The sequence below is a fragment of the Schistocerca cancellata genome, chromosome 7 (genome assembly GCF_023864275.1).
Source record: "Schistocerca cancellata isolate TAMUIC-IGC-003103 chromosome 7, iqSchCanc2.1, whole genome shotgun sequence".
NCBI lineage: Eukaryota > Metazoa > Arthropoda > Insecta > Orthoptera > Acrididae > Schistocerca > Schistocerca cancellata.
The window spans coordinates 509687307-509713315 of record NC_064632.1 but is presented as its reverse complement, the minus strand read 5'-3'; the positions used below and the strand labels follow the sequence as shown (position 1 = coordinate 509713315).

General features: G+C 39.3%; 1 protein-coding gene across 1 annotated transcript in view; it reads left to right on the top strand.

Moving 5' to 3' along the window:
- Positions 1-24510, top strand: part of LOC126092254 (uncharacterized) — a 353514-nt gene extending 329004 nt beyond the window's left edge. Inside the window, exons 15-16 of the mRNA XM_049907766.1 lie at positions 13687-13853; positions 19085-24510. Of these exons, the coding sequence (XP_049763723.1) occupies positions 13687-13831 (145 nt within the window). The 3' untranslated portion in view covers positions 13832-13853; positions 19085-24510. The remainder of the gene's footprint in view (positions 1-13686; positions 13854-19084) is intronic.
- The last annotated feature ends 1499 nt before the right edge of the window (positions 24511-26009 follow it).

Genomic DNA, 26009 nt, shown 5'->3' with positions numbered 1-26009 from the left:
TGTGCAGGCTATCATGTCTCTGTCGCCGCCAGCTACTTACAAACTGCTATGCCATTTCCTCGCCACCATCAGTTACTATCATCGCCATGTGTCTTCCGCTGCCGCTGTCCAGGCAAACAAGCTTCCAGTATCAAACCCATCTCTTGGACTACTCCGATGGTAGAGGCCTTCAAGGCTCTGAAGACTTCTTTAGCTCACGCTGTGATGCTCGCCCATCCTGACCCCTCAGCCGAGTTATTCATCACTACGGATGCCAGCAACATTGCGGTGGCAGCAGTGTTGCAACAACGCAAGGGCAACACGGTTTCTCCTCTTCATTTCTTCTCCAAGAAACTATCTGCTGCTCAGAGAAAATATTCTGCGTTCGATAGGGAGCTGCTTGCTGTTTATGAGGCAATCAAACATTTCCACCCCAACGTCGAAGGACGTTCGTTTTTTGTCCTCACTGATCACAAACCACTGGCAGAAGTGTTCTGCAACCCACCTGAGAACCCACCCCCTCGACGTTACCGCCACTTTGACCTGGTATCTCAATTTACAATGGACGTCCACTATGTCAAAGGTGCAGATAACGTCACTGCAGATTTCTTCTCATGGATCACTGCTGTTTCCCACATCATTGATCTTTCTGATCTGGCCTCCCTCCAAGCTACTGACGAAGATTCTCAAGCTTTCCTACGAGACCCACAAACATCACTTGTTTTCACAAAGGCTAAATTTCCTGGTGTTTCCGATGAGGTATGGTGTGATTCTTTGACCGCCATCCTATTCCCTTTGCTCCCACCAGGGCTGCGCCAACAGGTTTTTGACGCCCTGCATAGCCTAGCCCACCTGGATGTTCGAGCCACCGCACATCTCGTGTCAGAACGTTTTGTTTGGAAGAATATCAAATGAGACTGTCAAACCTGGGCACGCAGCTGCGTCACTTGCCAGTGCAAGGTCAGCTGCCACACCTCCCTGCCTCTGGGCAAGTTCGACATTCCCACAGGACGATTCCATCACGTACATATTGATCTGATCAGACCCTTTTCCTCCCTCAGAGGGCCATAGATATATCTTATTAACTATCGACCGTTTGTCTCGCTGGGTTGAGGCTGTCCCACTCCCTAACATTACTGCCGAGATGGTAGCCAAGGCTTTCATTGGCCTGTGGATCGCTCGTTTTGGCTGCCCGACCACTATCACCACCGATCAGGGTCGACAGTTCAACTCCTCCCTTTTCACCATCCTCTGCGATATCTGCGGTATTAAAAAAATACACACTACCACCTATCACCCACACTGGTGGAGAGATGGCACCACACCCTCAAGACATCCCTTCGATGCCATGATTGTCTCTGGTCGGAAGCTCTCCCATGGGTGTTACCTGGTCTACTCTCGACCTATAAACCTGACCCACGGGGGACTATATCCGAATGTGTTATCGGTGAGAATCCAGTTCTGCCAGGGGAACTTATTCTTCCCCAAGTTAGCAAAGATCTTCCTTCCTCACCAGATTTTATTAGCCGGATGTGCACGCATTTCCCACAAATGCGTTTGCACCCGCCCATCAGTCACTCACCGCCCGAGACATGTTCCCACCACACTCTTCAACTGCTCCCTCCTCATGCTGCGTGATGATGCTGTTAGGCAGCCTCTTCAACCTCCTTATCTTGGCCCCTACAAGGTCTTGCACGACTTTTGATATCATGATTAAAGACCGAACACAGACAGTTCCTCTGCATCATCTGAAACTGGATTTCGTTGACCCTGATGGTCTCACACCACCACATTCGGACTCTGCAGATGATCCATCCTTGATCGAGAATGAAGACATGCTCCCATCAACCTCACCACACACCTCTTCCGCTGAAGACTGTTTGCCACCATTCGCTGGCTTCCCAACCTCACCCCCCGTTTCCCCCTGCGCAGGTTTCGTGCCCTCACCTCCAATGTCAGAGATACACACACCTACTATCAGTTTGTCCTGCAGCATGCCCTGCACCAAGTGAACAACATTTCTATAGTGACGTTTGATGACCGAGTGCTCATTCTTTTGACAGATACCGAGGTCCCGCCATCCGATGGTACCTTACACGTCGACATTGCACACAACCTCACACTCCCACGTGAGTTTGACCGAGCATTTCTAAGGACTGCTCGATCCAATTAAGGGCCACACACGCCTCCACCATGCCGTCGACCGCCCCACCCACTTACTCCTGGGCCGGCTGCTGTCTCATCTGGCCACGGTGGCTGACTGAGTACGAAGTGAACCTGCCTCGCACCACTCCGCCTGCACAACCCACCTCATTCGAGATGGAAGTACACGCGCACAATTTCCACCACTGTGTTTTACCTACACCCTATTAGACAGACACCCTTTCTGTGGTTTCCTGAGACCCTCTAACCTAAAAATCACCTATTCCCTTCCAGACAGCCCCCGCTACCTGTGTAGCCGCTTGCTGTGTATAGTGGACTCCTGACCTATTAAGCAGAACCCAGAAACCCACCACCCCATGGCGCAAGTCAAGGAATCTGCAGCTGACACATTCACAGAACCACCTGAGCCTCTGATTCAGACCCTCCACTCAGCTCTGCACCAAAGGAACACAGTCAGTTCTGTCGACAGTGCCACAGATGGTGAGCTCTGCCTTAATCTCATCAAACAAGACTGGCAGTATGAGTATGTTTCAAGACTGGCAGTCTTTACCATTTCTGCTAACCACCCAAAACCAGAGGGAATCTCCTCCAATCCAAAGTGACACGCATCATTGGTACCAACATGGACCACCACCTGCAGTTAGCTACACCCTGTACTCTTCATGACATCAGGAAGCACCCTTTCCACATCTGGAATGACTCCCCCTGGTATTCACATGGAGTGCACACTGGCTTCCTTCCCCTCCTTGGCAGCAATATTTCTAAAGGGCCCCATTACACACCTAATGTTCTCCCAGCTACCATAAACCCACCCTCTGTGAATGCCCAGACCTTGCAGGCTGAAAAGCTTCCTCTGGAACAGGGTGGATGACTGCATCCAGCTCAGAGATTTTGTCAGTCGCGCATAACGCCCAAAACCTGTTCGTCAAATAAACCGGGGAGGCCCTATGATTGGCGCCTCAGAAAGCCTTTCACTGCCTTCCAGACTTTGGAATGATCTCCCACTAAACCACGGGTGAGGGATCAACCTCAGTGCAGGCAGTACCCAGGGTGGCCACAGCAGTGGACCAATCGAGAGACACATGGGATGTGCTCGATGTCCCTAGCATACCTGCGTCCGACCCCCCACCATGATGCCCCTTGACAGCAGCCTCAAGTTGTGTGATGGAAGCCAACACAGCTTGAAGCTGTAAGAGAAGGGTCAATAGCTCAGCTCACATCTGTAAACAGCAATCACAGTTCCTATCCATTACTGAAGTAGCTCCTATTTGATGCTCATAAAAATATGTAAACAATGAATGTTGTACTCACCTTATTAGCAGCAGGAACTTGTGGTGCACTCTCATTGATGGTCCAGCCAACACTGAGCTGTTCTAACCAAAATTAGCTGTCAAGAGTTTTCTTTCATTTGTCTAAGATACATGACCATGATTTGGGGTTCCACAGAACCTAATGCTGCTCTTTCATTGCCCTGGACTGGGAGGAGTGGCCAAAACACAGAATCACATCATTCTCCCTCCATGTGACCAAAAGAGCAACACTGATTTCTCTAGGATCCCATATAATGGTTAGGTATATGAGAAGATTGGAAGAAAAACTGTTGACAGCTAACGTTGTTCCAGGACATTTTCTACCGAGAACTGTAGGCACTAGATTAATAAACTGAAAGGTGTAGAGGAAGTATCTATTATAGTATATATTGTACTTATTGTAATGTAGGACAGTTGTGTATTAGCTAATACATTGGTCAAACAGGAAGGAACTTTCTTACTAGATTTAACGAACATGAAGATACTGCCAATTCCAAGTCAACTTTAACCATGAATTTGATTGATAATTGATCAGGATGAATTACAACAGGTTAACAGTAATCTGGCAATGTAGCTGAAGAAGCAGAAATTCTAAATGGCCTTCACTCACACCATTTGAAACTACTAACAAATGTATAGATTTGTACTATAGAAATAGTTTAGCTAGCTGTGACATACTTCAGATTAACATTCAAGTGAAGTTTTTCTGTTTGGTCACTTCCTCTTTTAACTATAATTTTGTCAATTGGTTTAATTTTTTTCTCTTAAATTGCATCATGTGTTGGTAGCACATGTTCATGCCCTCTATCTTGATGTGCACATTCACTTCCTCCCCAGTGTTTAGAGTATCCATACTCCTTTAATTTGATTTTCCCATTCATATGACAACCTTCCACCTATCATAGCTCGACAGAAAACTGTGGTTTCATCATGTGTGGTGCATGCTCTTGCTGGTCTCTCCCTTCACTTGTTAACCACTCCTTGTAAGTACAGCCAGATGACCAAGCTGGTGGTTGCTGTCACTTTCTTATGAAAGTGTCTTTCACATATTGTATTCTGCCCCCTCTTTTTAATATATTATTATTTGTTAGCTGCTTCATGTTTCTGTAGATAGAGGTTTTATAATTGATTATGTTTTGGTAACACCTTAGGTTCCCTATTTTATGAAGTGGGACACACAGTTTTTGTTCCACAGATGCATACGGTAGAAGACAGCCTCAGTTAAGCAATGCTTTATGAGAGTATTATCTAGTCACCAGTTTACTGTTCAATTTTCATTTGTGAATTAGTGCTTTTTATAACAGTTTCCATTGTTACTGTGTATGCTAGAAAATGGAATTATATTCTCCTGGAACTGGTTGCAAACAACAAAATATTAGTTGTTCTACAACTGTTATGATTTCTTCACTTTGAAAAAAATAATAGAAGAACAAGTAATTCATTTCTGGAACAAAAATGGCATGTTCATCCCATAGCTGTGTAGTGAACGAAACTCACTCAGTGACATCCACATCTATATTCACCACTGGTGGTAGCTCACTACTGTAATGTGCTACTTCAATAATTTGTACACAGTGACTTGTTGTCTGGATGGACATCTATCATTGTTCTGAAGAAAATGGCATTGAAGTGTATATTCATATTACTAAAGTATAACTTTTTACTGAGCTGATTGACATGCAGTTAGCCTCGTTGTCTACTTTTGAGTGGTATGACTATAGTCCACAGGTCTCGATTCTGTCAAGAGTATATATATGAATCCAGTGTAGTGAATGTCTGAATTAATCACTAGATATCAAATGAAATTTTAACTTCTGTATTTTCAACTTTTCAGTTATCAGGATTACAACATTTAACTTCCATCCCCCTTGAGTCACAAATTCCACCTAAAAAGTCACCTTTCTGAAGCATTGTAGAGCATGATATTATTGCAGTGCACTACAACTTACTGCCAATTGCCCACAAGAAGAACCACAAAGATAAAATTTGAGGCTAAGAGTGTTAGATGACTTACATTATTGTCAAAAATATTATTTTGATCAACTGATACATTACTTAGCAAAACTTAGTAAAATAAATTGACAGATTTTCAGAAGTCATTCTAATTACATATAATATCAATAGCTATGTGTTAAATAATGATTTTTGGTACCCATGGTTTTATATGAACTTTTCTACTTATCAATGAAATTATAGATACCGTACCTATTAGTATCAAAGGCTTCAACATGTGTATCCATTTTGATTACATCACACCACACAAAATTATATTCCACACAAATGTTTTATAAGTACATTCAGTATAAAGTACTGTTAATAACAAGTTTGATTATGTTGTATGTATAGTATATAATCTGTCCTGAAAATAAATTGTGTGTTTGCTCCTAAAAGTGTAACTTTAATATTGTTGTTGTTGTTGTTGATGTTGTTGTGGTCTTCAGTCCTGAGACTGGTTTGATGCAGCTCTCCATGCTACTCTATCCTGTGCAAGCTTCTTAATCTCCCAGTACCTACTGCAACCTATATCCTTCTGAATCTGCTTAGTGTATTTATCTCTTGGTCTCCCTCTACGATTTTTACCCTCCACGCTGCCCTCCAATACTAAATTGGTGATCCCTTGATGCCTCAGAACACGTCCTACCAACCAATCCCTTCTTCTAGGCAAGTTGTGCCACAAACTTCTCTTTGCCCCAAACCTATTCAGTACCTCCTCATTAGTTATACGATCTACCCATCTAATCTTCAGCATTCTTCTGTAGCACCACATTTTGAAAGCTTCTATTCTCTTCTTGTCCAAACTATTTATCGTCCATGTTTCACTTCCATACATGGCTACACTCCATACAAATACTTTCAGAAATGACTTCCTGACACTTAAATCTATACTCAATGTTAACAAATTTCTCTTCTTCAGAAACGCTTGCCTTGCCATTGCCATTCTACATTTTATGTCCTCTCTACTTCGACCATCATCAGTTATTTTGCTCCCCAAATAGTAAAACTCCTTTACTACTTTAAGTGTCCCATTTTCTAATCTAATTCCCTCAGCATCACCCGACTTAATTCGACTCCATTCCATTATCCTCGTTTTGCTTTTGTTGATGTTCATCTTATATCCTCCTTTCAAGACACTATCCATTCCATTCAACTGTCTTCCAAGTCCTTTGCTGTCTCTGACAGAATTGCAATGTCATCGGCGAACCTCAAAGTTTTTATTTCTTCTCCATGGATTTTAATACCTACTCTGAATTTTTCTTTTGTTTCCTTCACTGCTTGCTCAATATACAGATTGAATAACATTGGGGAGAGGCTACAACCCTGTCTCACTCCCTTCCCAACCCCTGCTTCCCTTTCATGTCCCTCGACTCTTATAACTGCCATCTGGTTTCTGTGCAATTTGTAAATAGCCTTTCGCTCCCTGTATTTTACCTCTGCCACCTTCCGAATTTGAAAGAGAGTATTCCAGTCAACATTGTCAAAAGCTTTCTCTAAGCCTACAAATGCTATAAACGTATGTTTGCCTTTCCTTAATCCATCTTCTAAGATAAGTTGTAGTGTCAGTATTGCCTCATGTGTTCAATATTTCTACAGAATCCAAACTGATGTTCCCCGAGGTCAGCTTCTACCAGTTTTTCCATTCGTCTGTAAAAAATTCGTGTTAGTATTTTGCATCTGTGACTTATTAAACTGATTGTTCGGTGATTTTCACATCTGTCAGCACCTGCTTTCTTTGGGATTGGAATTATTATATTCTTCTTGAAGTCTGAGGGAATTTCGCCTGTCTCATACATCTTGCTCACCAGATGGTAGAGTTTTGTCAGGACTGGCTCTCCCAAGGCCGTCAGTAGTTCTAATGGAACTTTGTCTACTCCTGGGGACTTGTTTCGACTCAGGTCTTTCAGTGCTCTGTCAAACTCTTCACGCAGTATCGTATCTCCCATTTCATCTTCATCTACATCCTCTTCCATTTCCATAATATTGTCCTCAAGTACGTCGCCCTTGTATAAACCCTCTATATACTCCTTCCACCTTTCTGCTTTCCTTTCTTTGCTTAGAACTGGGTTTCCATTTGAGCTCTTGATATTCATACGAGTGGTTCACTTTTCTCCAAAGGTCTCTTTGATTTTCCTGTAGGCAGTATCTATCTTACCCCTGGTGAGATAAGCCTCTATATCTTTACATTTGTCCTCTAGCCATCCCTGCTTAGCCATTTTGCACTTCCTGTCGATCTCATTTTTGAGACGTTTGTATTCCTTTTTGCCTGCTTCATTTACTGCATTTTTATATTTTCTCCTTTCATCAATTAAATTCAATATTTCTTCTGTTACCCAAGGATTTCTACTAGCCCTCATCTTTTTACCTACTTGTTCCTCTGCTGCCTTCACTACTTCATCCCTCAGAGCTACCCATTCTTCTTCTACTGTATTTCTTTCCCCCATTTCTGTCAATTGTTCCCTTATGCTCTCCCTGAAACTCTTTACAACCTCTGGTTTGGTCAGTTTATCCAGGTCCCATCTCCTTAAATTCCCACCTTTTTGCTGTTTCTTCAGTTTTAATCTACAGTTCATAACCAATAGATTGTGGTCAGAGTCCACATCTGCCCCTGGAAATGTCTTACAATTTAAAACCTGGTTCCTAAATCTCTGTCTTACCATTATATAATCTATCTGAAACCTGTAAGTATCTCTAGGCTTCTTCCATGTATACAACCTTCTTTTATGATTCTTGAACCAAGTTTTAGCTATGATTAAGTTGTACTCTGTGCAAAATTCTACCAGGCGGCTTCCTATTTCATTTCTTAGCCCCAATCCATATTCACCTACTACGTTTCCTTCTCTCCCTTTTCCTACTACTGAATTCCAGTCATCCATGACTATTAAATTTTCGTCTCCCTTCACTATCTGAATAATTTCTTTTATTTCATCATACATTTCTTCAATTTCTTCATCATCTGCAGAGCTAGTTGGCATATAAACTTGTACTACTGTAGTAGGCGTGGGCTTCATGTCTATCTTGGCCACAATAATGCGTTCACTATGCTGTTTGTAGTAGCTAACCCGCACTCCAATTTTTTTATTCATTATAAACCTACTCCTGCATTACCCCTATTTGATTTTGTATTTATAACCCTGTATTCACCTGACCAAAAGTCTTGTTCCTCCTGCCACCGCACTTCACTAATTCCTACTGTATCTAACTTTAACCTATCCATTTCCCTTTTTAAATTTTCTAACCTACCTGCTCGATTAAGGGATCTGACATTCCACGCTCCGATCCGTAGAATACCAGTTTTCTTTCTCCTGATAACGACGTCCCCCTGAATAGTCCCCGCCCAGAGATCCAAATGGGGGACTATTTTACCTCCAGAATATTTTACCCAAGAGGACGCGATCATCGTTTAACCATACAGTAAAGCTGCATGCCCTTGGGAAAAATTACGGCCCTAATTTACCCTGCTTTCAGCCGTTCGCAGTATCAGCACAGCAAGGCCGTTTTGGTTATTGTTACAAGGCCAGATCAGTCAATCATCCAGACTGTTGCCCCTGCAACTACTGAAAATTCTGCTGCCCCTCTTCAGGAACCACACGTTTGTCTGGCCTCTCAACAGATACCCCTCTGTTGTGGTTGCACCTACAGCACGGCCATCTGTATCCCTGAGGCACGCAAGCCTCCACACCAACGACAAGGTCCATGGTTCATGGGGGGATAAATTAAGTAAACTTTTATAAAATGTTCACATAATCATCATATACAAAAGTAAAGCTGTTTCAAAGGAAACAAACCTTTGTAAAAATATGTGTTGCTTCATATTCTCACATATTAATACATTTGAAGTTAAGTACCTGTACATGTACTGTATGGCAAAAAAAGTGAAGCAGCCAGAAGACATGGTCAGAACCCAATGTTCACATACAGATCATCTGCAGGTCTGTAAGTGTTTCAAGCTGCGAGTTTCTGACAGCTAGAACAGCCAACAGAGTGCATTAGCATTGTTCATGTTTAGTGTGCCTATGAGGTCTGGTAGGAAATAGGAATGGTGTGAATAATGTCAGTGTTGAGAGATCACTCTGAAGGATATGGAGATGCAAAATATGTGTGTGAGACAGTGTTATCAGCAAATGACAGATTTTAAAAGGGGGTCTCAGTGTGGGTTTCCATTCAGCCGGTTAGACGAATCAGACAATATCCAGATTTTTTGGGTATTCAGATGTGACAGTGGCCCAGGGTTGGACTCCACGGTTTCATGAAGACAGGCATTCTCACTGTCAAGGTAGTAGTCGACCACCTCTGACCACGGTGGAGGATCACCATACTCTGCACTGAGCACATTGTTACCCTTTCACTTCTCGTCTTGTCACCTGATAAGAAGTAGTGGAGTTCTTGAAAAATTCCATGTTATCTCACACCATTGGTCAAAGACTGGCAGCAGTCAGTCTGGGGAATTACCGTCCCATGGATAGACTTCCTTTAATACCACATCACGTGTGGTTGAATTTGGAGTGGTGCTGCAGGTGGAAAGCACAGACCTGTGGATGTATGATGTCATATTGTGATCAATGATGAATCACAGCTTTGCACTATTGTGGATGACCATTGTCAGTGACTCAGAGATAACCTAGGAAGAGGCTCCATTCTACCAATGTTTAAGAGAGGTACAGTGGTGTTACTCCAGGAATAATGGTATGGGATCCATCAGGTTTTAGTCCACAGCTGGCACTGCCCTAGGGATCTCTGTTGACAAAATGGTATGTCATGGACATCATGTGTCCTCATTGTTACTTTTCATGCGACTGTGTACTTTGGTGCTGTATTTCAACAGGACAATGCTTGTCCACACATGGCACATCTCTCTATGAACTGTCTGCATGATGATGATTTATTCCCATCACCAGCAAGTTCTCCAGTCTGCCCCCAATAGAACATGTGTGCAACTGCCTAGGAAATCGATTCCACCTTAGTGCCATTACCCAGGCTGTTGAGGACCAATTACAATAATTGTGGGCCAGCTTGTTTCGGAAGAGATTACAAAGTCTTTATGACACCCTTCCCAGATGATCCAGTGCATGCATGCAAGCCATGGGAGGTGCCACGTCATACTGATGAGTTGGCTCATACTGCCAACTTCTTTGTTAATATGATTTGACCTTGTAACTGCTGAAATAACATCAAGTATCCATACAACCCAAGAAGTTTCATTTTGTTTCCTCCTCCCCTTCTGCAGGGTTCACTTTTTTCTGTCAGACAGTGTATTAACAGGAATAAAATTAGCTTACTGTGTAAAAATTCACTACTATAGAGTCATAAAATTCTTATTAAACATAGAACGGAGATACAATTGTTCATTTTCTTCAGTGCTTCGTGTATAACAATGTATTATTTGATACGTATCTCTCATGAAAATCATTGTACTGAAACTGTGAAATAGCTCTCTAGTATCGCATTTTCTTCTGTTACCATAATTCTGTGTGAATGTTAGGTTTCATACATAATTCTCCAACACTTTCATTTTTATACCATTACTATTCTCTTTAATTTGTACATGCTGTCTCCTAATTTATTCTCTTACTTATTTTTATTTTAGTTACTGTTACTTCTACCTCCATAGTGACCAATAATAGTCCTTATGTTACCTGTTCCAGTAATAAGCCACAAAGAAGTTTGTAATACTTACACATTCCTACTGTGCAATGCCATACTATCTGTCAGTCTTCAGTTATTCAATGACTGGATAGTTTCCAATGGTACTCGGTATAACAACCCATGATTTAAGTCATTGCCATTGTGTTTACTGTTGTACTCACAGAGGCTTGTTTCTGTGATCTGTAAATGTCAAAGACAATGTCCATGTAATGTAAATTACCACAGGATAAACAAACAAATTAATCAGATCGAACAAAATCAGTAATCAGTGACTTTCTCGGAATGTGTAATTCTGAAAGTTAAACTCTTCTATCTTCTGCAAGGACAATCCACATTGAACAGTATTAAATGACCTGAAATTTGAAATAATTTTACTGTGGATAAACATATTAATACACTACAAGGAGACAGAAACAAGATAAATGCAATAACAGTAAAATAATGTGGGTCTTTTGATGAACAATCGAAAGCTTTCTGATTTGAACCACTTCAGACTTCTGTACAACTTTGTGAGAAAAGAGAAAATAGATTTGAGCATGAAGTACTGTAAGGCAGAGAGAACTCATCTGATAGTTCCCAAGTCAAGACTATTTGAACTAGACAGAAAAAATAGTATATCATGCAAATTAGATATTAAAATATGAACTAGCAATGCAAAACCCAGGATGGCATAACAATGATAGGGCAGATGCTACCCACCACATAAAGAAGGCACTGAGTGGTAGACGGACACACTGAAATAGATGGCTAGATATTATTCAACACTCACACTAGTTCCTTCGTGAGGCATAGACACTGTCAGTGCAATTGAAGTGAGCAGCAGTCTTGGCTGTGGTGGGTAGTGAAGATGCAGACGAGGTGTGGGATGAGGAGGAAGGTGGGAGAAGATAGTAGTGCTGTCTGTGGGAGTGTGCAAGAACATGGTGAGGACAAAATAGTGGGCTGCTAGGTGCAGCATTGGGAGGCATTGGTCACCTCAGACACACCTGCAGTCAGCCCTCAATTACTGGAGATGACTAGCTGTATGTGTGTGTGTGTGGGGGGGGGGGGTGTGGGGGGGGGGATGATGAAGGACTGAAGGACTTAGTCTGTTAGCCTGACAGCTGAATAATGACTAGCAGTCTGTTTCATTGTGCCTGTCTGCCACACAATACCTCCATGTGATGAGTAGCATCTAACCTTTCATATTATTGTAGGTATTAAAGTGTCTAATAAGTGAGATTTTAGTAGCCACTCACACAAAATTTCCATTGATAAACATTATCTTATGGAAACATGAGTTTGTTCTGACATACATAATATTCAGATAACTTATAGGAAAGCAGCTGGGTGATCTATAACTGAAACTGTGCTTTCAGTTGTGTTTGTCTATCCACCCATCTAATTAGTAAGTTTCAAATACAAAATGTGTCATTTGTAACCTTAACTTTATGCATAATTTTTAAAAGCCCTGAACAGTTTACAGGTTTTGTAGATCATTTTGTTTGTCTTCCAACTTTCCACATAAATCATAGTCTACATATTACCTGGAAAGCTGTCTGATAAAAATCTAAATGAAGTGAAATTAAAATATTAGACTTCTCATGATATTTATGGAATACTCCATCGGTTCTTGTTAGAACACAGGTATACTAACAACTTGAATAAACGTCATTAATGTTCCACAGTAATATTCATTTAATACTTCATTATGAACAGCTTTTCAGCTTCCTACTCCTGCTATTTATGCTAGGAATGTTGTTGTCCACATTCTGTTCAACAGTAAAGCTAAGTCTCCAACTTTAGACCTGAGTGGAATTTAAAGGATTTCCTGCAATCCATGTGTAAAATTATATATAGCTCAGTCAGGTAGGCTTATAACTATTAGAGGAAAGGAGTGGGAGACTGAAAAAGAAAGATGTTGAGCATGCTCTAAATGCATGTCATTCATATGATATTAAATGCGACATTCTCCATAGAGGAAGTAAAGGCAGAAAACTAAGATTACTTGAAATCCTTACCTGCTTCTTAATGGCCAAACACAGTTCTATTACAGACCCTTACTAAAGTAGCATCCAGTTATTATTGCTCTCACCGTTTGCTAATATGCATGTTATAACTTTTTCACATCCACATCCGATAAACTCTTTTCTCTCTTCTGCCCCACCCCCTCCTCTCCCTTTTCAACTTTTTCATCACATTCACAGTTTGTCCATATAACATTGTGATCTGTGCCATTACTCACTTGTACAAAATATTTGGCTTATACATTCCCTACTTTTAATCTTTGAATATACTGTAATATAAGATTTATTTATTTAGTCTTTTTGGCACTACATTTTTATCAATATAGTCACAAAATTTCACATATCTTCATATAGCTATGAACTCTCACTGAAGTTGTGTGGACTACCTGTTTACTATTAAGTTATCAGACGATGGCCTAGAAAGTTGAAACCTGGTTCATAATGTACTATTAAGTAAATATTTTTGTGGAACATTAATACTGTATAGTCAGGTTTTCCATACTAGAATTCTAAAAAATTAAGGTAACCTTTAATGTGTATGGGAATTTAATTAAATACTAATGTAATGTTTTTTCTTCCTGTTTCAGCTGTAATCTGATTCCTTTCAAAGAAATAGAGGAATCAATTGAAATGAGAAGGCTAAAGCATTCCATAGATAAATTCAGACAATTCCAACAACAGAATCCTACTTATCATACAAAAATATGTGACAACCTAACAAAACTCATTTAAATTCCATCCATGAAATCAAGAGGTTTGTACAACATTTTTCTGCCTTGCAAAGTAGAAGAAACCTTATTTACTAGCAAAAATGTTTATTGAAAGTAAAAGACTGCAGCATTCTTTGGAAGTACTTAATGATTTTAGATGATACCTTAAGATGGGGTAATATTGGATGGAATTGTAATATGCCTTAATGTAGCTTTACAAAGAATATTCAATTCATGCAGCAAAAGTACATGATATTTTGGATGACACTGAAGAATAATGTAATCAAAGAACATGAACTGGAAATATTTTAAGTATTCAGATAATAACAAATAAAATTGCCTGATGTTACCCAATATAATGGGGTAAGTTTGGATGCTCATTGTATTTCCATTTAAAGTTCCATATAATTTATAGATGTTCAGAAAACATTTGAAACATGTTTAGAAAAATTTCCACTACCACAAATGTTTGATGAGAAGCAAAAATGTGATTATCAGAAGGAACAATGATCGAAAGTTATTGAGAAAAATCCCACATTTTCTACTACATAGTATGTTATTCTAGAACCATAATATTGCACATACCTATTGTGGGAGCCAAAAGAATAATATGTATAACTATTTCAAAGAGGTCTCTGTGTGGACATGAGGGTTTATACATCAAATCAATTGCAACAAATGGAATTTCAGAGCAATTTGTTAATGCATTGACACTATAACAGTGCACAATATGTGCTACATTGTAAACCATGAGCTTGTGCAAAATGTCCTTCCACTTGTAGTTTGTGTAATTTCTGTTTTTCAGTCTCGCCTCCTTTATAATGTACACATTTACATTTGCTGAAAATACCTTTCCATCTGTTTCTTGGTGGTTCTACATCACTTGTATTATTAATGCTTTAACAGTGCAGCAGTAACAACTAAACAATACAATAATGCAATGAAAACTGAGTAGAATATTAGTTGCACTATAGTCATATAGAATTTATATACAGGGTGTTACAAAAAGGTACAGCCAAACTTTCTGGAAACATTCCTCACACACAAAGAAAGAAAATATGTCATGTGGACATGTGTCCGGAAATGCTTACTTTCCATGTTAGAGCTCATTTTATTACTTCTCTTCAAATCACATTAATTATGGAATGGAAACACACAGCAACAGAACGTACCAGTGTGACTTTAAACACTTTGTTACAGGAAATGTTCAAAATGTCCTCCGTTAGTGAGGATACATGCATCCACCCTCCATCGCATGGAATCCCTGATGCGTTGATGCAGCCCTGAAGAATGGCATTTTGTATCACAGCTGTCCACAATACGAGCATGAAGAGTCTCTATATTTGGTACCGGGGTTGCGTAGACAAGAGCTTTCAAATGCCCCCATAAATGAAAGTCTAGAGGGTTGAGGTCAGGAGAGCGTGGAGGCCATGGAATTGGTCTGCCTCTACCAATCCATCGGTCACCGAATCTGTTGTTGAGAAGTGTATGAACACTTCGACTGAAATGTGCAGGAGCTCCATCGTGCATGAACCACATGTTGTGTTGTACTTGTAAAGGCACATGTTCTAGCAGCACAGGTAGAGTATCCCGTATGAAATCATGATAACGTGCTCCATTGAGCGTAGGTGGAAGAACATGGAGCCCAATCAAGACATCACCAACAATACCTGCCCAAACGTTCACAGAAAATCTGTGTTGACAACGTGATTCCACAATTGCGTGCAGATTCTCGTCAGCCCACACATGTTGATTGTGAAAATTTACAATTTGATCACATTGGAATGAAGCCTCATCTGTAAAGAGAACATTTGCACTGATATGAGGATTGACACATTGTTGGATGAACCATTCACAGAAGTGTACCCATGGAGGCCAATCAGCTGTTGATAGTGCCTGCACACGCTGTACATGGTACGGAAACAAGTGGTTCCCCCATAGCACTCTCCATACAGTGACGTGGTCAACGTTACCTTGTACAGCAGCAACTTCTCCGACACTGACATTAGGGTTATCGTCAACTGCACGAAGAATTGCCTCATCCATTGCAGGTGTCCTCATCATTCTAGGTCTTCCCCAGTTGTGAGTCATAGGCTGGAATGTTCCGTACTCCCTAAGACGCCGATCAATTGCTTTGAACGTCTTCCTGTTGGGCCACCTTCGTTCTGGAAATCTGTCTCGATACAAACGTATCGTGCCACGGCTATTGCCCCGTGCTAATCCATACATCAAATGGGCATCTGCCAACCCCGTATTTGTAAACTTTGCACTGACTGCAAAACACGTTCGTGATGAACACTAACCTGCTGATGCTATGTACTGATGTGCTGGATGCTAGTACTGTAGAACAATGAGTCACATATCAACACAAGCACCGAAGTCAACATTACCTTCCTTCAATTGGGCCAACTGGCAGTGAATCGAGGATGTACAGTACATACTGACGAAACTAAAATGAGCTCTAACATGGAAAATAAGCGTTTCCGGACACATGTCCACATAACATCTTTTCTTTATTTGTGTGTGAGGATTGTTTCCTGTAAGTTTGGCCACACCTTTTTGTAACACCCAGTACATCATTGACTGTCAGCTGTTTAGTAACCAGGTACAACAATCTTAGAAAACAAAGTAAACTACCAAGCAAACCAATGAGAAACTGAAGAAAATGATATTTTAACTCATTAAGTGTAGAAATGCCTCATGACAATGGACATGAGCTGTTTTTGGATAAAATAGTAAAACTTACTATATCATTACATGCAAACCATTAGATGGATGTGAGGTATTTCTATCACAATCAATGTCGCTAAAGGGTACATAATCTGCCATTATCTCAGTTTGCAAAAAATGTAGACATGAGGTGTTTCTGTTTTTATCGATTCAGTTTCTTCTGGCAACTTCTTGTAAATAATTCTACCATGGTGTAATGTTCTTTTTCAGCATAACTGGCTTTTATTTGGAGCATGAGAAAGTCAGTTTTCTGTCATGTGTTGTGATGATGTAGATTTTCATTTTTTTGAGGAGGACGCTAGGATTTGTTACTGCATATTTCTTAATAAAAATTGCACTTCCAAAGCTGTAAATACATGGAAGATAAAGAATCACCATATTTTTAAATCGAGGTCTACAGGGTTTGTTCCTCTGTATTGCTGCCATGATTCTCATTATTCTTTTTCACATCCTGAAGAGTCTTAGGCAGGATGTTTAGTTACTCCAGAAAATGATCACATACTTTCAGAATTAATAAATAATCATTAAACAGTCCTTACAGTAATAGTTTTCAAGCACTCTCATTACAGAGCACATGGTTCATGGGCTCTTACATAAGCTATCGGTGTGACTATCCCATCTAAGGTTATCTTGGAGCCAGATCCCCAGAAGTTTTGTATTAGCTTCACTTGCAATAGCTTTGTATGATATGTGAATTTTTATATCTTCTTCACTGTTTCTCTTGACATTATGAAAATTTGATGCCACTGTTTTACTTTTATTTATTATTGGTCTGTTTTGTTGAACCAGTTTCCATACTTTACATATTTTACTTATTTGTAATCAGAATAGTGTCTGGTTGATTTATATCTTCTTGAAATTATATTTCTACTACTTGTCTGTGGCCAGTAAGATATGATCCAACCCAGTTATTGGGTGTGTCCCTGATACCCATACTATCAAGTTTCTGCAGCAATAGGATGTGGTCTATGATGTCAAAGATCTTAGTCATATGCCATTTACTTTTTCTCTACGCTCAAGATTTGAGACCACTTTACTCAGAAATTCAAATATTGCTTTTTCTGTTGACTGGCCTTTCCACAAACCATATTTGGATGTAGATAATATGTTGTGTATTTGTAGAAAATCTATCATCATCTTATGAAAGGTTTAGTCAAGTGTTTTTGAAAAGCCAGATAGCAAATCAATAGTTCTACAATTGGTCATTTCTTCTTTCATACCCCTGTGTGATCAGTGGCTTGAGTTTCACTGTCTTTAAACTGGAGGGAAAGTTTTCAGTTGCAAATCAACAGGAGATGCTAAATGTCATTATTACTCATTCTCATGCATCCTAGTGTAACCACATCTGGTTACATTCGGATTTGGTCACTTATACAAGGCGTGATCAACAAATACAACGAATGAATTTTTTAGCAGCAGCTGCTGACACTACAACAATTTGATACAATTTGTCCAATTGCCTGATTCTTTGAGACAGCCAGCTTCAAGTTGGAACATGTTCTTAATTGTCAGTTAGTTTCCAGAGATACTAGAGTGAGGCTGTGTGTAACATGTCTGGTGTGCATAATGGATTTCATACATGGCATGAACATTACATTCTGTTTCATGTTGCAAAAAAGTGCCAAAGAAACTCAAGAAATATGAAATTCGTGTATATAAGACATAACTCTGAAGACTGTTTACAAGTGATACAAGCAATTTGAAAGCAGAAATGAGTTGGCAGAAGATGAACGACATTCGGGATGCCCATTAACCTAAGTGATATGGATAAGGTTTCTGCTCTTGTAAAATTGACCATGCATGAGAGTGGTTAATGCCTTCAGCAGCATCAGTTCTTCCCATACTTGTTCTAAGAATCTTCATCTACATGTTGCAATACTCATGCCTCCAAATTTGTTGTGAGATCAGCTGTGGTCCCTTATCATTTTGCAAATCTTTCCCTGTCTTCAAGTTGTTGGAACAGCCTGCTGAGTATTTTTTTCTAATTTGTTTCCAAACAGAATGTCATGGTGAAGCTTTCATTTTGCATACATGACACGAGCCTGCCTACTAACATAGTTGGTTAAATAATGACAGAAAATCACGTCTGTCATATCCCGTGTGAAATAATAGGATTCATTTTCATTGTTTATGTTGTGTACAGTCAGTGGAATCACTGTTGTTGTTCTGGCACCAGCATGACCTCAAAACAGTACATACGAACTGGCTGGTGCAGGAGACAGTTGTAAGAGATGTATGTAACAATAGCATCACAGTGAGAAGACTTAATACAAACACAAATGCAGCCACCAGTTAATATTAACAGAAAGACAGCCTGTACTGCTGGGTATTGATCACCCAAACCACATGTATAGTAGTCTACATCTCAACAAATACTTGTTTCCAGAAATATATTAATACAACTTTTTTTCTAGTTTCTACCAATACCGCCTTGTGTAAGAGACTCCATTCAAACACCCTCAGTATAAGAGATTATTGGTGAATATCAAGAAACAATGTTTTTCTACAAATCATATAAAATATCTTTTGCTTTAAAATGTTTCAGGGGAAGTGTGAAATGGATCTATTACTGCCAAGCAGGTGAAAGATCTACCAGAAGTCGGAGTGAAAAATGAAGAAAGTGACTTACATTATGAACTGTTCAGGGAGAGAATAAAGAGCAGTGATTACAAAAGCAGCATGAGACTGAAATATTTGTGTATCATTGTCAGCACACCTCAAATGAGTTCCAGTACATGCAAAACGCTCATTATTTCATTCATGTAAATAACAGAATGGCTCTTGCAGGCAGTGCTACTTTAACTATTGGAGAAATGAAAATGTGCATTGCCAGAAGCTCGATCTTTGGATCTACTGTTTTCAGCACACAACTATATCATGTGAAGCTGTATTAAGTGTGGTTTACCCAGAAGCAAATGTAGCAACACACACATTAACCCATTTTCAGCACTGACTTGCCCTGTGTGATGTTTTTCCCAGTTTCTTCATCTTGCCATTTATTGTTTCACACTTCCTGCCAGTGATGAACACTGGTATACAGCTGACACATTTTGCGGCCATATTGACAACATTTTGAGACTAGAGCAGGCTCTTCTTTGGAACTGTCATTGTTTGAATAATTTGAAACCTTGTTCTTTCTTCCTGTAGCATGCTCCCCATTTAGGGTGACAGATTTCTTGTTTTGCACAGAATTACTTGCTAAGGTTTTCTTGTTTCTTACAATCAAAACAATCTTCCAGCTTCTTGTTGTATGTGTAGCTGGTCAGTACTGTGCTCCCTTCCCATTTCTACTAGCGAGATGGGTTTTCCACTTTTAGTACTGGTCTAATGTCCTTCAAAGGGTGGAGATGGAAACAGTATTTCATAGGGAAGGAGACTCAGGAAGGAGTGCAACATTATCATCCACTTCCAGCCAGAAGTTTTCATTTTGTGTAGCATTTGATAGATGTTGGATTTGGATTCTTGTTCAGGCATTTGGAAGTTCATTGTACACATTTATTTTTTCTAGTTGCCTGTATTAAGGGCTTCAGTAATACAGTCAGTTTCATTGAGAATAGCATCACTGAAAAGGAAGATATTTCCAGTGTAAAATCCTCTGATGACATTAGATGTTGTTGATGCCCTCATAAAAATATTTTGCATCAGATTATCAATTTCATAACTGTGGCACTATCCAGACATTAGTTGCATAAAACTACCTTCATGTCCCATGGTTGTGAAAAGTGTTAAATGCTTCATAAATACCACATTGTAAGGCAGCATTTTGTAAATGCTATGTAGTGGCAAGTGACCTGTGATGAAGTATTTTTGCTGTTTGGTATGTAAATAGTGAGTATCTAAAGTACAGGTAAGAGGATCTTCAACTGAAAGTTTCAAAAAGGAAGCAAATATTTTCCATCCAGTGACAGAAAAGATCATACTAGAACCATTCTGACTGATGGAACCTTGCAGTGTTCAAGGAGAATCTCCTTTCATTAGGTTAATATCATTTTTTCTTGCTATGGAAAATGATCGTGGGAGAAACAAACTGACCGCCTACCTTGCTCATCCACCGCAGGTGACATTCATGTTGGTTTTGCTTTTTCTTCATTCCACTTTCTAATATTACCCATAGATGATAATTGAGCACATACTAAGATGCCGAAGTGCTTAATCTGCTATTGTGACACTCACCTGAAAAACTGAAGTTAAGAAAAGTATTTTTACAAAATATTACGCCACTGGAATATTCTTTTAATATTCTCTTAAACTGTATTAACTAACGGAGATTCAGTTATGCCTATGTGGTCATTACCCAGTCAAAATTGAAGAAAATTATGAACAAACTGGAAAAATACATTGCTGTCTTTATCACCGAAAAGGAATCATTGCTAGCCCATTGACTAGGGGCACCCAAAAGCTGAAAGTTGAAGTTGACTGCACCATGGATTCCACACAACTTGCAGATCTATATCTGTATTGAGATATTTTAATGATTTTACTAACTTAAATTATTCTTTGAACATTACCTCACATTTATTAAGGCTATTAACAACGCTGCTTTCACCTCATTTTCCTTTATTTACTCAATTCCACCCAGTCTACATGAAATTCTTATCTCTCCAAGGTCTTTACTCATTTGTGCTCAGGTGATGGCAAAGGAAACCCTAGTCTGTTTTTATTATTTTTCCTGTGAAATTCTATCAGTTAAACAACAATATGAATCTTTTCCTTGATTTTTAAGCTACTGTGAACACACTTTCTAGATTTATAAGATTTTTCAACTAAACTTCTTTCTCTGAATGCCCAGTAACTGTTCTTTCACATATGTCTTAAAGAACTTCTTTATTTATTTTGGAGATTACTATGGTTGTAGCATCATCAAAGAACCTTCTCATCCATAAATCGTAATGACTAATTGGCAATTAAGTCCCATGGCTATTTTAGTTATAGATATACACTGCTTGACAAAAAAATGTGAAGCACCCAGAAGGATGGAGGGGGAATGGAATGAAAATTAAAATTGAGTCAAATTTATAAATAACATGGTATTATGATCCCAATTATCAGTATGACATTTTACCCCCTCTGGCCTGAATGCATGCACTGATTTGGTTTGGAAGTCAATGTAGCCTCTCCTGAGGCAAACATTGCCCTCCACAGGTGCTGCAACTGATCATTGATTACCTGGATAATGGCACTACAACAGGGTTGATGTGCAAGCTAGGTCCACACATGTTCTGCTGGAGATAGATCTGAGAAGTGCCTTAATATCATGTGACTGTTCAGAGAGACACATCCCATACATGGATGAGCATTGTCATTCTGAAATATGAAACCATGATACTGTCACTTGAAACGTAGCACATGAGTACACAGAATGTCCATGATGTTCTGATGTGTCATCAGAGTGCCCTCAGTCACTACCAGCCATGACCTGAAGTTGTACCCAATGGCACTCTACATCATGGCATCAATAACACCACTTTGCCTGCCCACAACATTGGAAGAGTGCAAGGTGACCATATTTTCTAGACCCAAATTTGGGACACATTAAAAAAATATGTTGCATAAATAAAGATATTAATCAAATGTAATAAATGCAAAAAAATCACTTTAATTTGTTATAAAAAGTGCATTAATGTATAGTTTACTAGTACCTTCTATGATGAAGGAACATGAGCAGACGTACTGTATGTAACAGTGCAGTGTGAATGTTCTTCAACAGCATATGAAAAAACGTACTGATACAGGTAAAATAAATAACTAATTCAGGATAAATTGTTTCATAAAAGTTAAATTCAGGACAAATAGGAGTCGTGAACTACCTTTGAAATAGTTTGAGTCAGAGCTACAAAAATCATGACAGTTCCAAAAAACAAAATGGGACAGGTGGTCACCTTAGAAGAATGGGTTCCCTCCCCAGGTCACCACCACAATCACCAACGATGGTCATCCAGGATGACATAGAATTACCATTCATCACTGAAAACAATGTGATGCCATTCATTGTTTAGTCCATGCTTCCTGGTCACATCACCAATCCAAACACAGCCATTTGCATTGCGGTGTCAACAGCAGACCACAAAGGGGAGCAGAGGGGGGGGGGGGGGGGGGGCAATATTCCCTGGTCTGCCTGCTGCAAGCCTACAACCACTGGTGTGCAATGACACAGAATGTCATGGTGTGCCCATTCTTGTTTTTGGATGGCAAGCACAGATGTGAAGGGATTACAGTGTGCTTGGTGCACAATATCACAATATGGCAATCCTACCTTGTGGTAATCAGATTGGGTCAACAAGAACCCTGACAATGAGTAGGCCTGGCTCACATTCCCAAGTAGTCCAGCATCAAGGCACTGTCACATTTGAATGCCACACAAATCTGGATATTCTATGATTTGGCCAGCTGGCCAAATGGAGACACACAATGAGGCTCCTAACAAGCCCTATCAGATACTGATAATACTGTCTCATGCAAGTATGCTGTACCTGTGGGTCCTTCACAGTGCTCGCCCAACATCCGACACTGTTCACACCCTTTGTATACTCTGCCATGCCTTGTAACAACATTAAACATTAACAACATTCATGCTCTCTGGTGACTGTTCTGCGTGTAACAGAGAACTGCAACTCAAAACATTCACACACCTGCTGACACTGTTTACATGTGCAAAGTTACATTGACATCTGACCATATGTTGTGGATGCTTCACTTTTTTTGTCAGGCAGTGTAATTATTATGAGAAAAACCAACTGGGGAACTACTAAACCTGAGACAGAAATTTCTGGTGGAGAGGGTTAAAAGAAAGAGGTGTTTACTCAAAACTTCAGGATGAGATAGGTGAGATCCATTATGAATCTGGATTGAGGACATACTGTTTCTTCTTATTGTCAGTCTCTCCAGCAACAAATAGACTTATTGTTGAATTCAGTGCATATGTCCATGGTAACGTGAAAGGACATAAACTGTTTCCATCTGCTGTTTCTGAAAGGGAGAGGAGCATAACAGACTATTTTTACTTCAAAAGTTTATTCAACAGCCCAAGACATTCACTGCATGTCATTAACAGATTTTGAACCATGAATAAAGTGCTTCTTTAAGCAAATTAATTCACATGTATAGAGCTCAACATCATTACCATGGTTTGTGAAAATCACTTTGCACCTAACTAAATTAGGTTTCTTTTCCCTGACAGAACTGTAATGACAGCCATCTGTTGTTCCTGTACCATAAGCAAATATGGACCTTAATTTGATCTTAAAACTAGATAAAATGACTGATACCTTGCTCACATTTAATTTAAAGCTAGAAGAGATTTTGTTTTGCACATAGTTGTGATGTAATCATAAAGACAAGCAATTTACAGCATAATGTAGAAAACTTAGTTATTTAGTTGTTTTGGGTAAAGAGTAATTAGTCCAAAGTCAAACAGTTTGGCAAAGTGTGGATCAAATAAAAAGTGTAGTATGAGACATTTCATTAATCTGTAGTGACTCTATACTGTAGCAAATAGAATGTTTGGTTTTAGAAAATGAAACAAAGAGAATTATCTATAATTAATGCAGGCACTAATACAAATGGCATTGGGACAGCTTAACCATAAGAGCTTGATCCAGTTGTGCTTGGTTATTATCCAAATGTGCACTAGTAATATTAATCAAACAGTACAGAGCAACTGTTGTAAAGAAATTTGTTACATGTTTCAAGGAAATTACATTTTCTTCAGAGTCAATTACTTTCACATTAATAACTAAGTTTTCTGTGTTTTACTGTGCTACAGAGAGAAAGAGGGAGGGCTGACTAATTCAAAGCTTGTATTTTTTGTAGTGTTGTTAAATGTTGCCAGTGACTGATTTCTTTATGTATTTTTGTATTATTGTTACATTAGTTTTGATAGAATATTGTCAATAAGTTATTTATTTATTTATTTATAATTGTGCTTGTGACATTTTATCATGTACTATGTGTATTTTCTGTTTCTAAAACCAAAGAAGGTATTTTCTTAACAAATGTGTCTATTATTTATTTATTTTGTGTCACTGTAACCTCACTTCATATGACAGATATTCAATTAAAAAGTCCAAAAAAACCTCTGGAAGCTTGATCAGAATCATGCGCCTGATTGCAAGTCATTCGTTCTTTATTTATTTCTTTGTCTGGTACATCACATCCTACCGAATAGGAAAAGAATAAGGGATGTAGAATAAGTTATGACAGACATTAAAAAAAGAAGCAGTGGTTAAAAATGACATAAATATGTAACTATCATTTTGAGCTAAAGCCTATTTTTGAAATTCCAAGGACACAAACTGTGAGGCTGGGTACTACTTACCTTATGGAGGTGAAAATCCAAGTACTGCCAATAGAAACATTTAAAAGTAGATAAAGTTATTCTAACCGTTGGAAGTTATTTCCTTCTTCTGGGAGGAAATATGATAGGTTGGGAAATAGGAAGATAGTACTATTTTTAGCAGAGAAGTTCCACATATGTTCAATTAGCAATGGACTGGGTGAACATGATGTTAAGAGTGGTAGCCACAATTTACAGATGACTTTTGAGACAATCAGAGCAACACTGATTCAGGGAGTATCTGTTGGAATACTGTGCCAAGATAGTGTTGCAGGGAGGATGTGACCTTTATCAATACATCTTTTTATGTAGAATAAATTTCTTTTTTATTTTCATCAATGATCACCAAGTGAGTGGCACAGTGGTTAGCACTCTGGACTCCAGTTCAGGAGGATGATGATTCAAACACACATCCACCTATCCTCATTTAGGTCTTCCGTGATTTTCCTAAATTGTTTCATGAAAATGCTGGGATGATTCCTTTGGAAGGGCACAGCTGACTTCTTTCCCCATCCTTCCCTAATACAATGGGGCCAATGACCTTGCTGTTTGGTCCCCTTGCCCAAATCAACCAACCATCAATGATCAAAGAAATTTTTGGTCTTAGACAACCAGTTTCAGTCAGCAATGACCATCTTCAGATTTGCAGCAAAATATGTGAAAAGAAATACATCTAGTAGACCGCTTACACCTCGAAATAAGAAAATATGTCATAATGAAAAGCATTACTTCCGTAGATGTGGAAATATGCCCTTAAAATACGACAAGGCATACCTGCTTTACAATATGTCCTAATGTAATGAAGCTATAGAAGCATAATCAAGAAATGCACACGAAAGCAGCTTAACTTGATCACACATATTTAAAATATGGTGTAAACTAGGCCACAGTGTGGACAAAGTCATCCTATTAACAGCAGTGTTGTTCAAAATAAACTGAGGCAAAACAGCGACATACTAGCCTCTTAGGGTATATGAGGGGCTTGAAGAGTGCAGACGTTGAGTGATCACCATGGTAGAGCACTTGCCCGCGAAAGGCAAAGGTCCCGAGTTCGAGTCTCGGTCGGGCACACAGTTTTAATCTGCCAGGAAGTTTCATATCAGCGCACACTCCGCTGCAGAGTGAAAATCTCATTCTA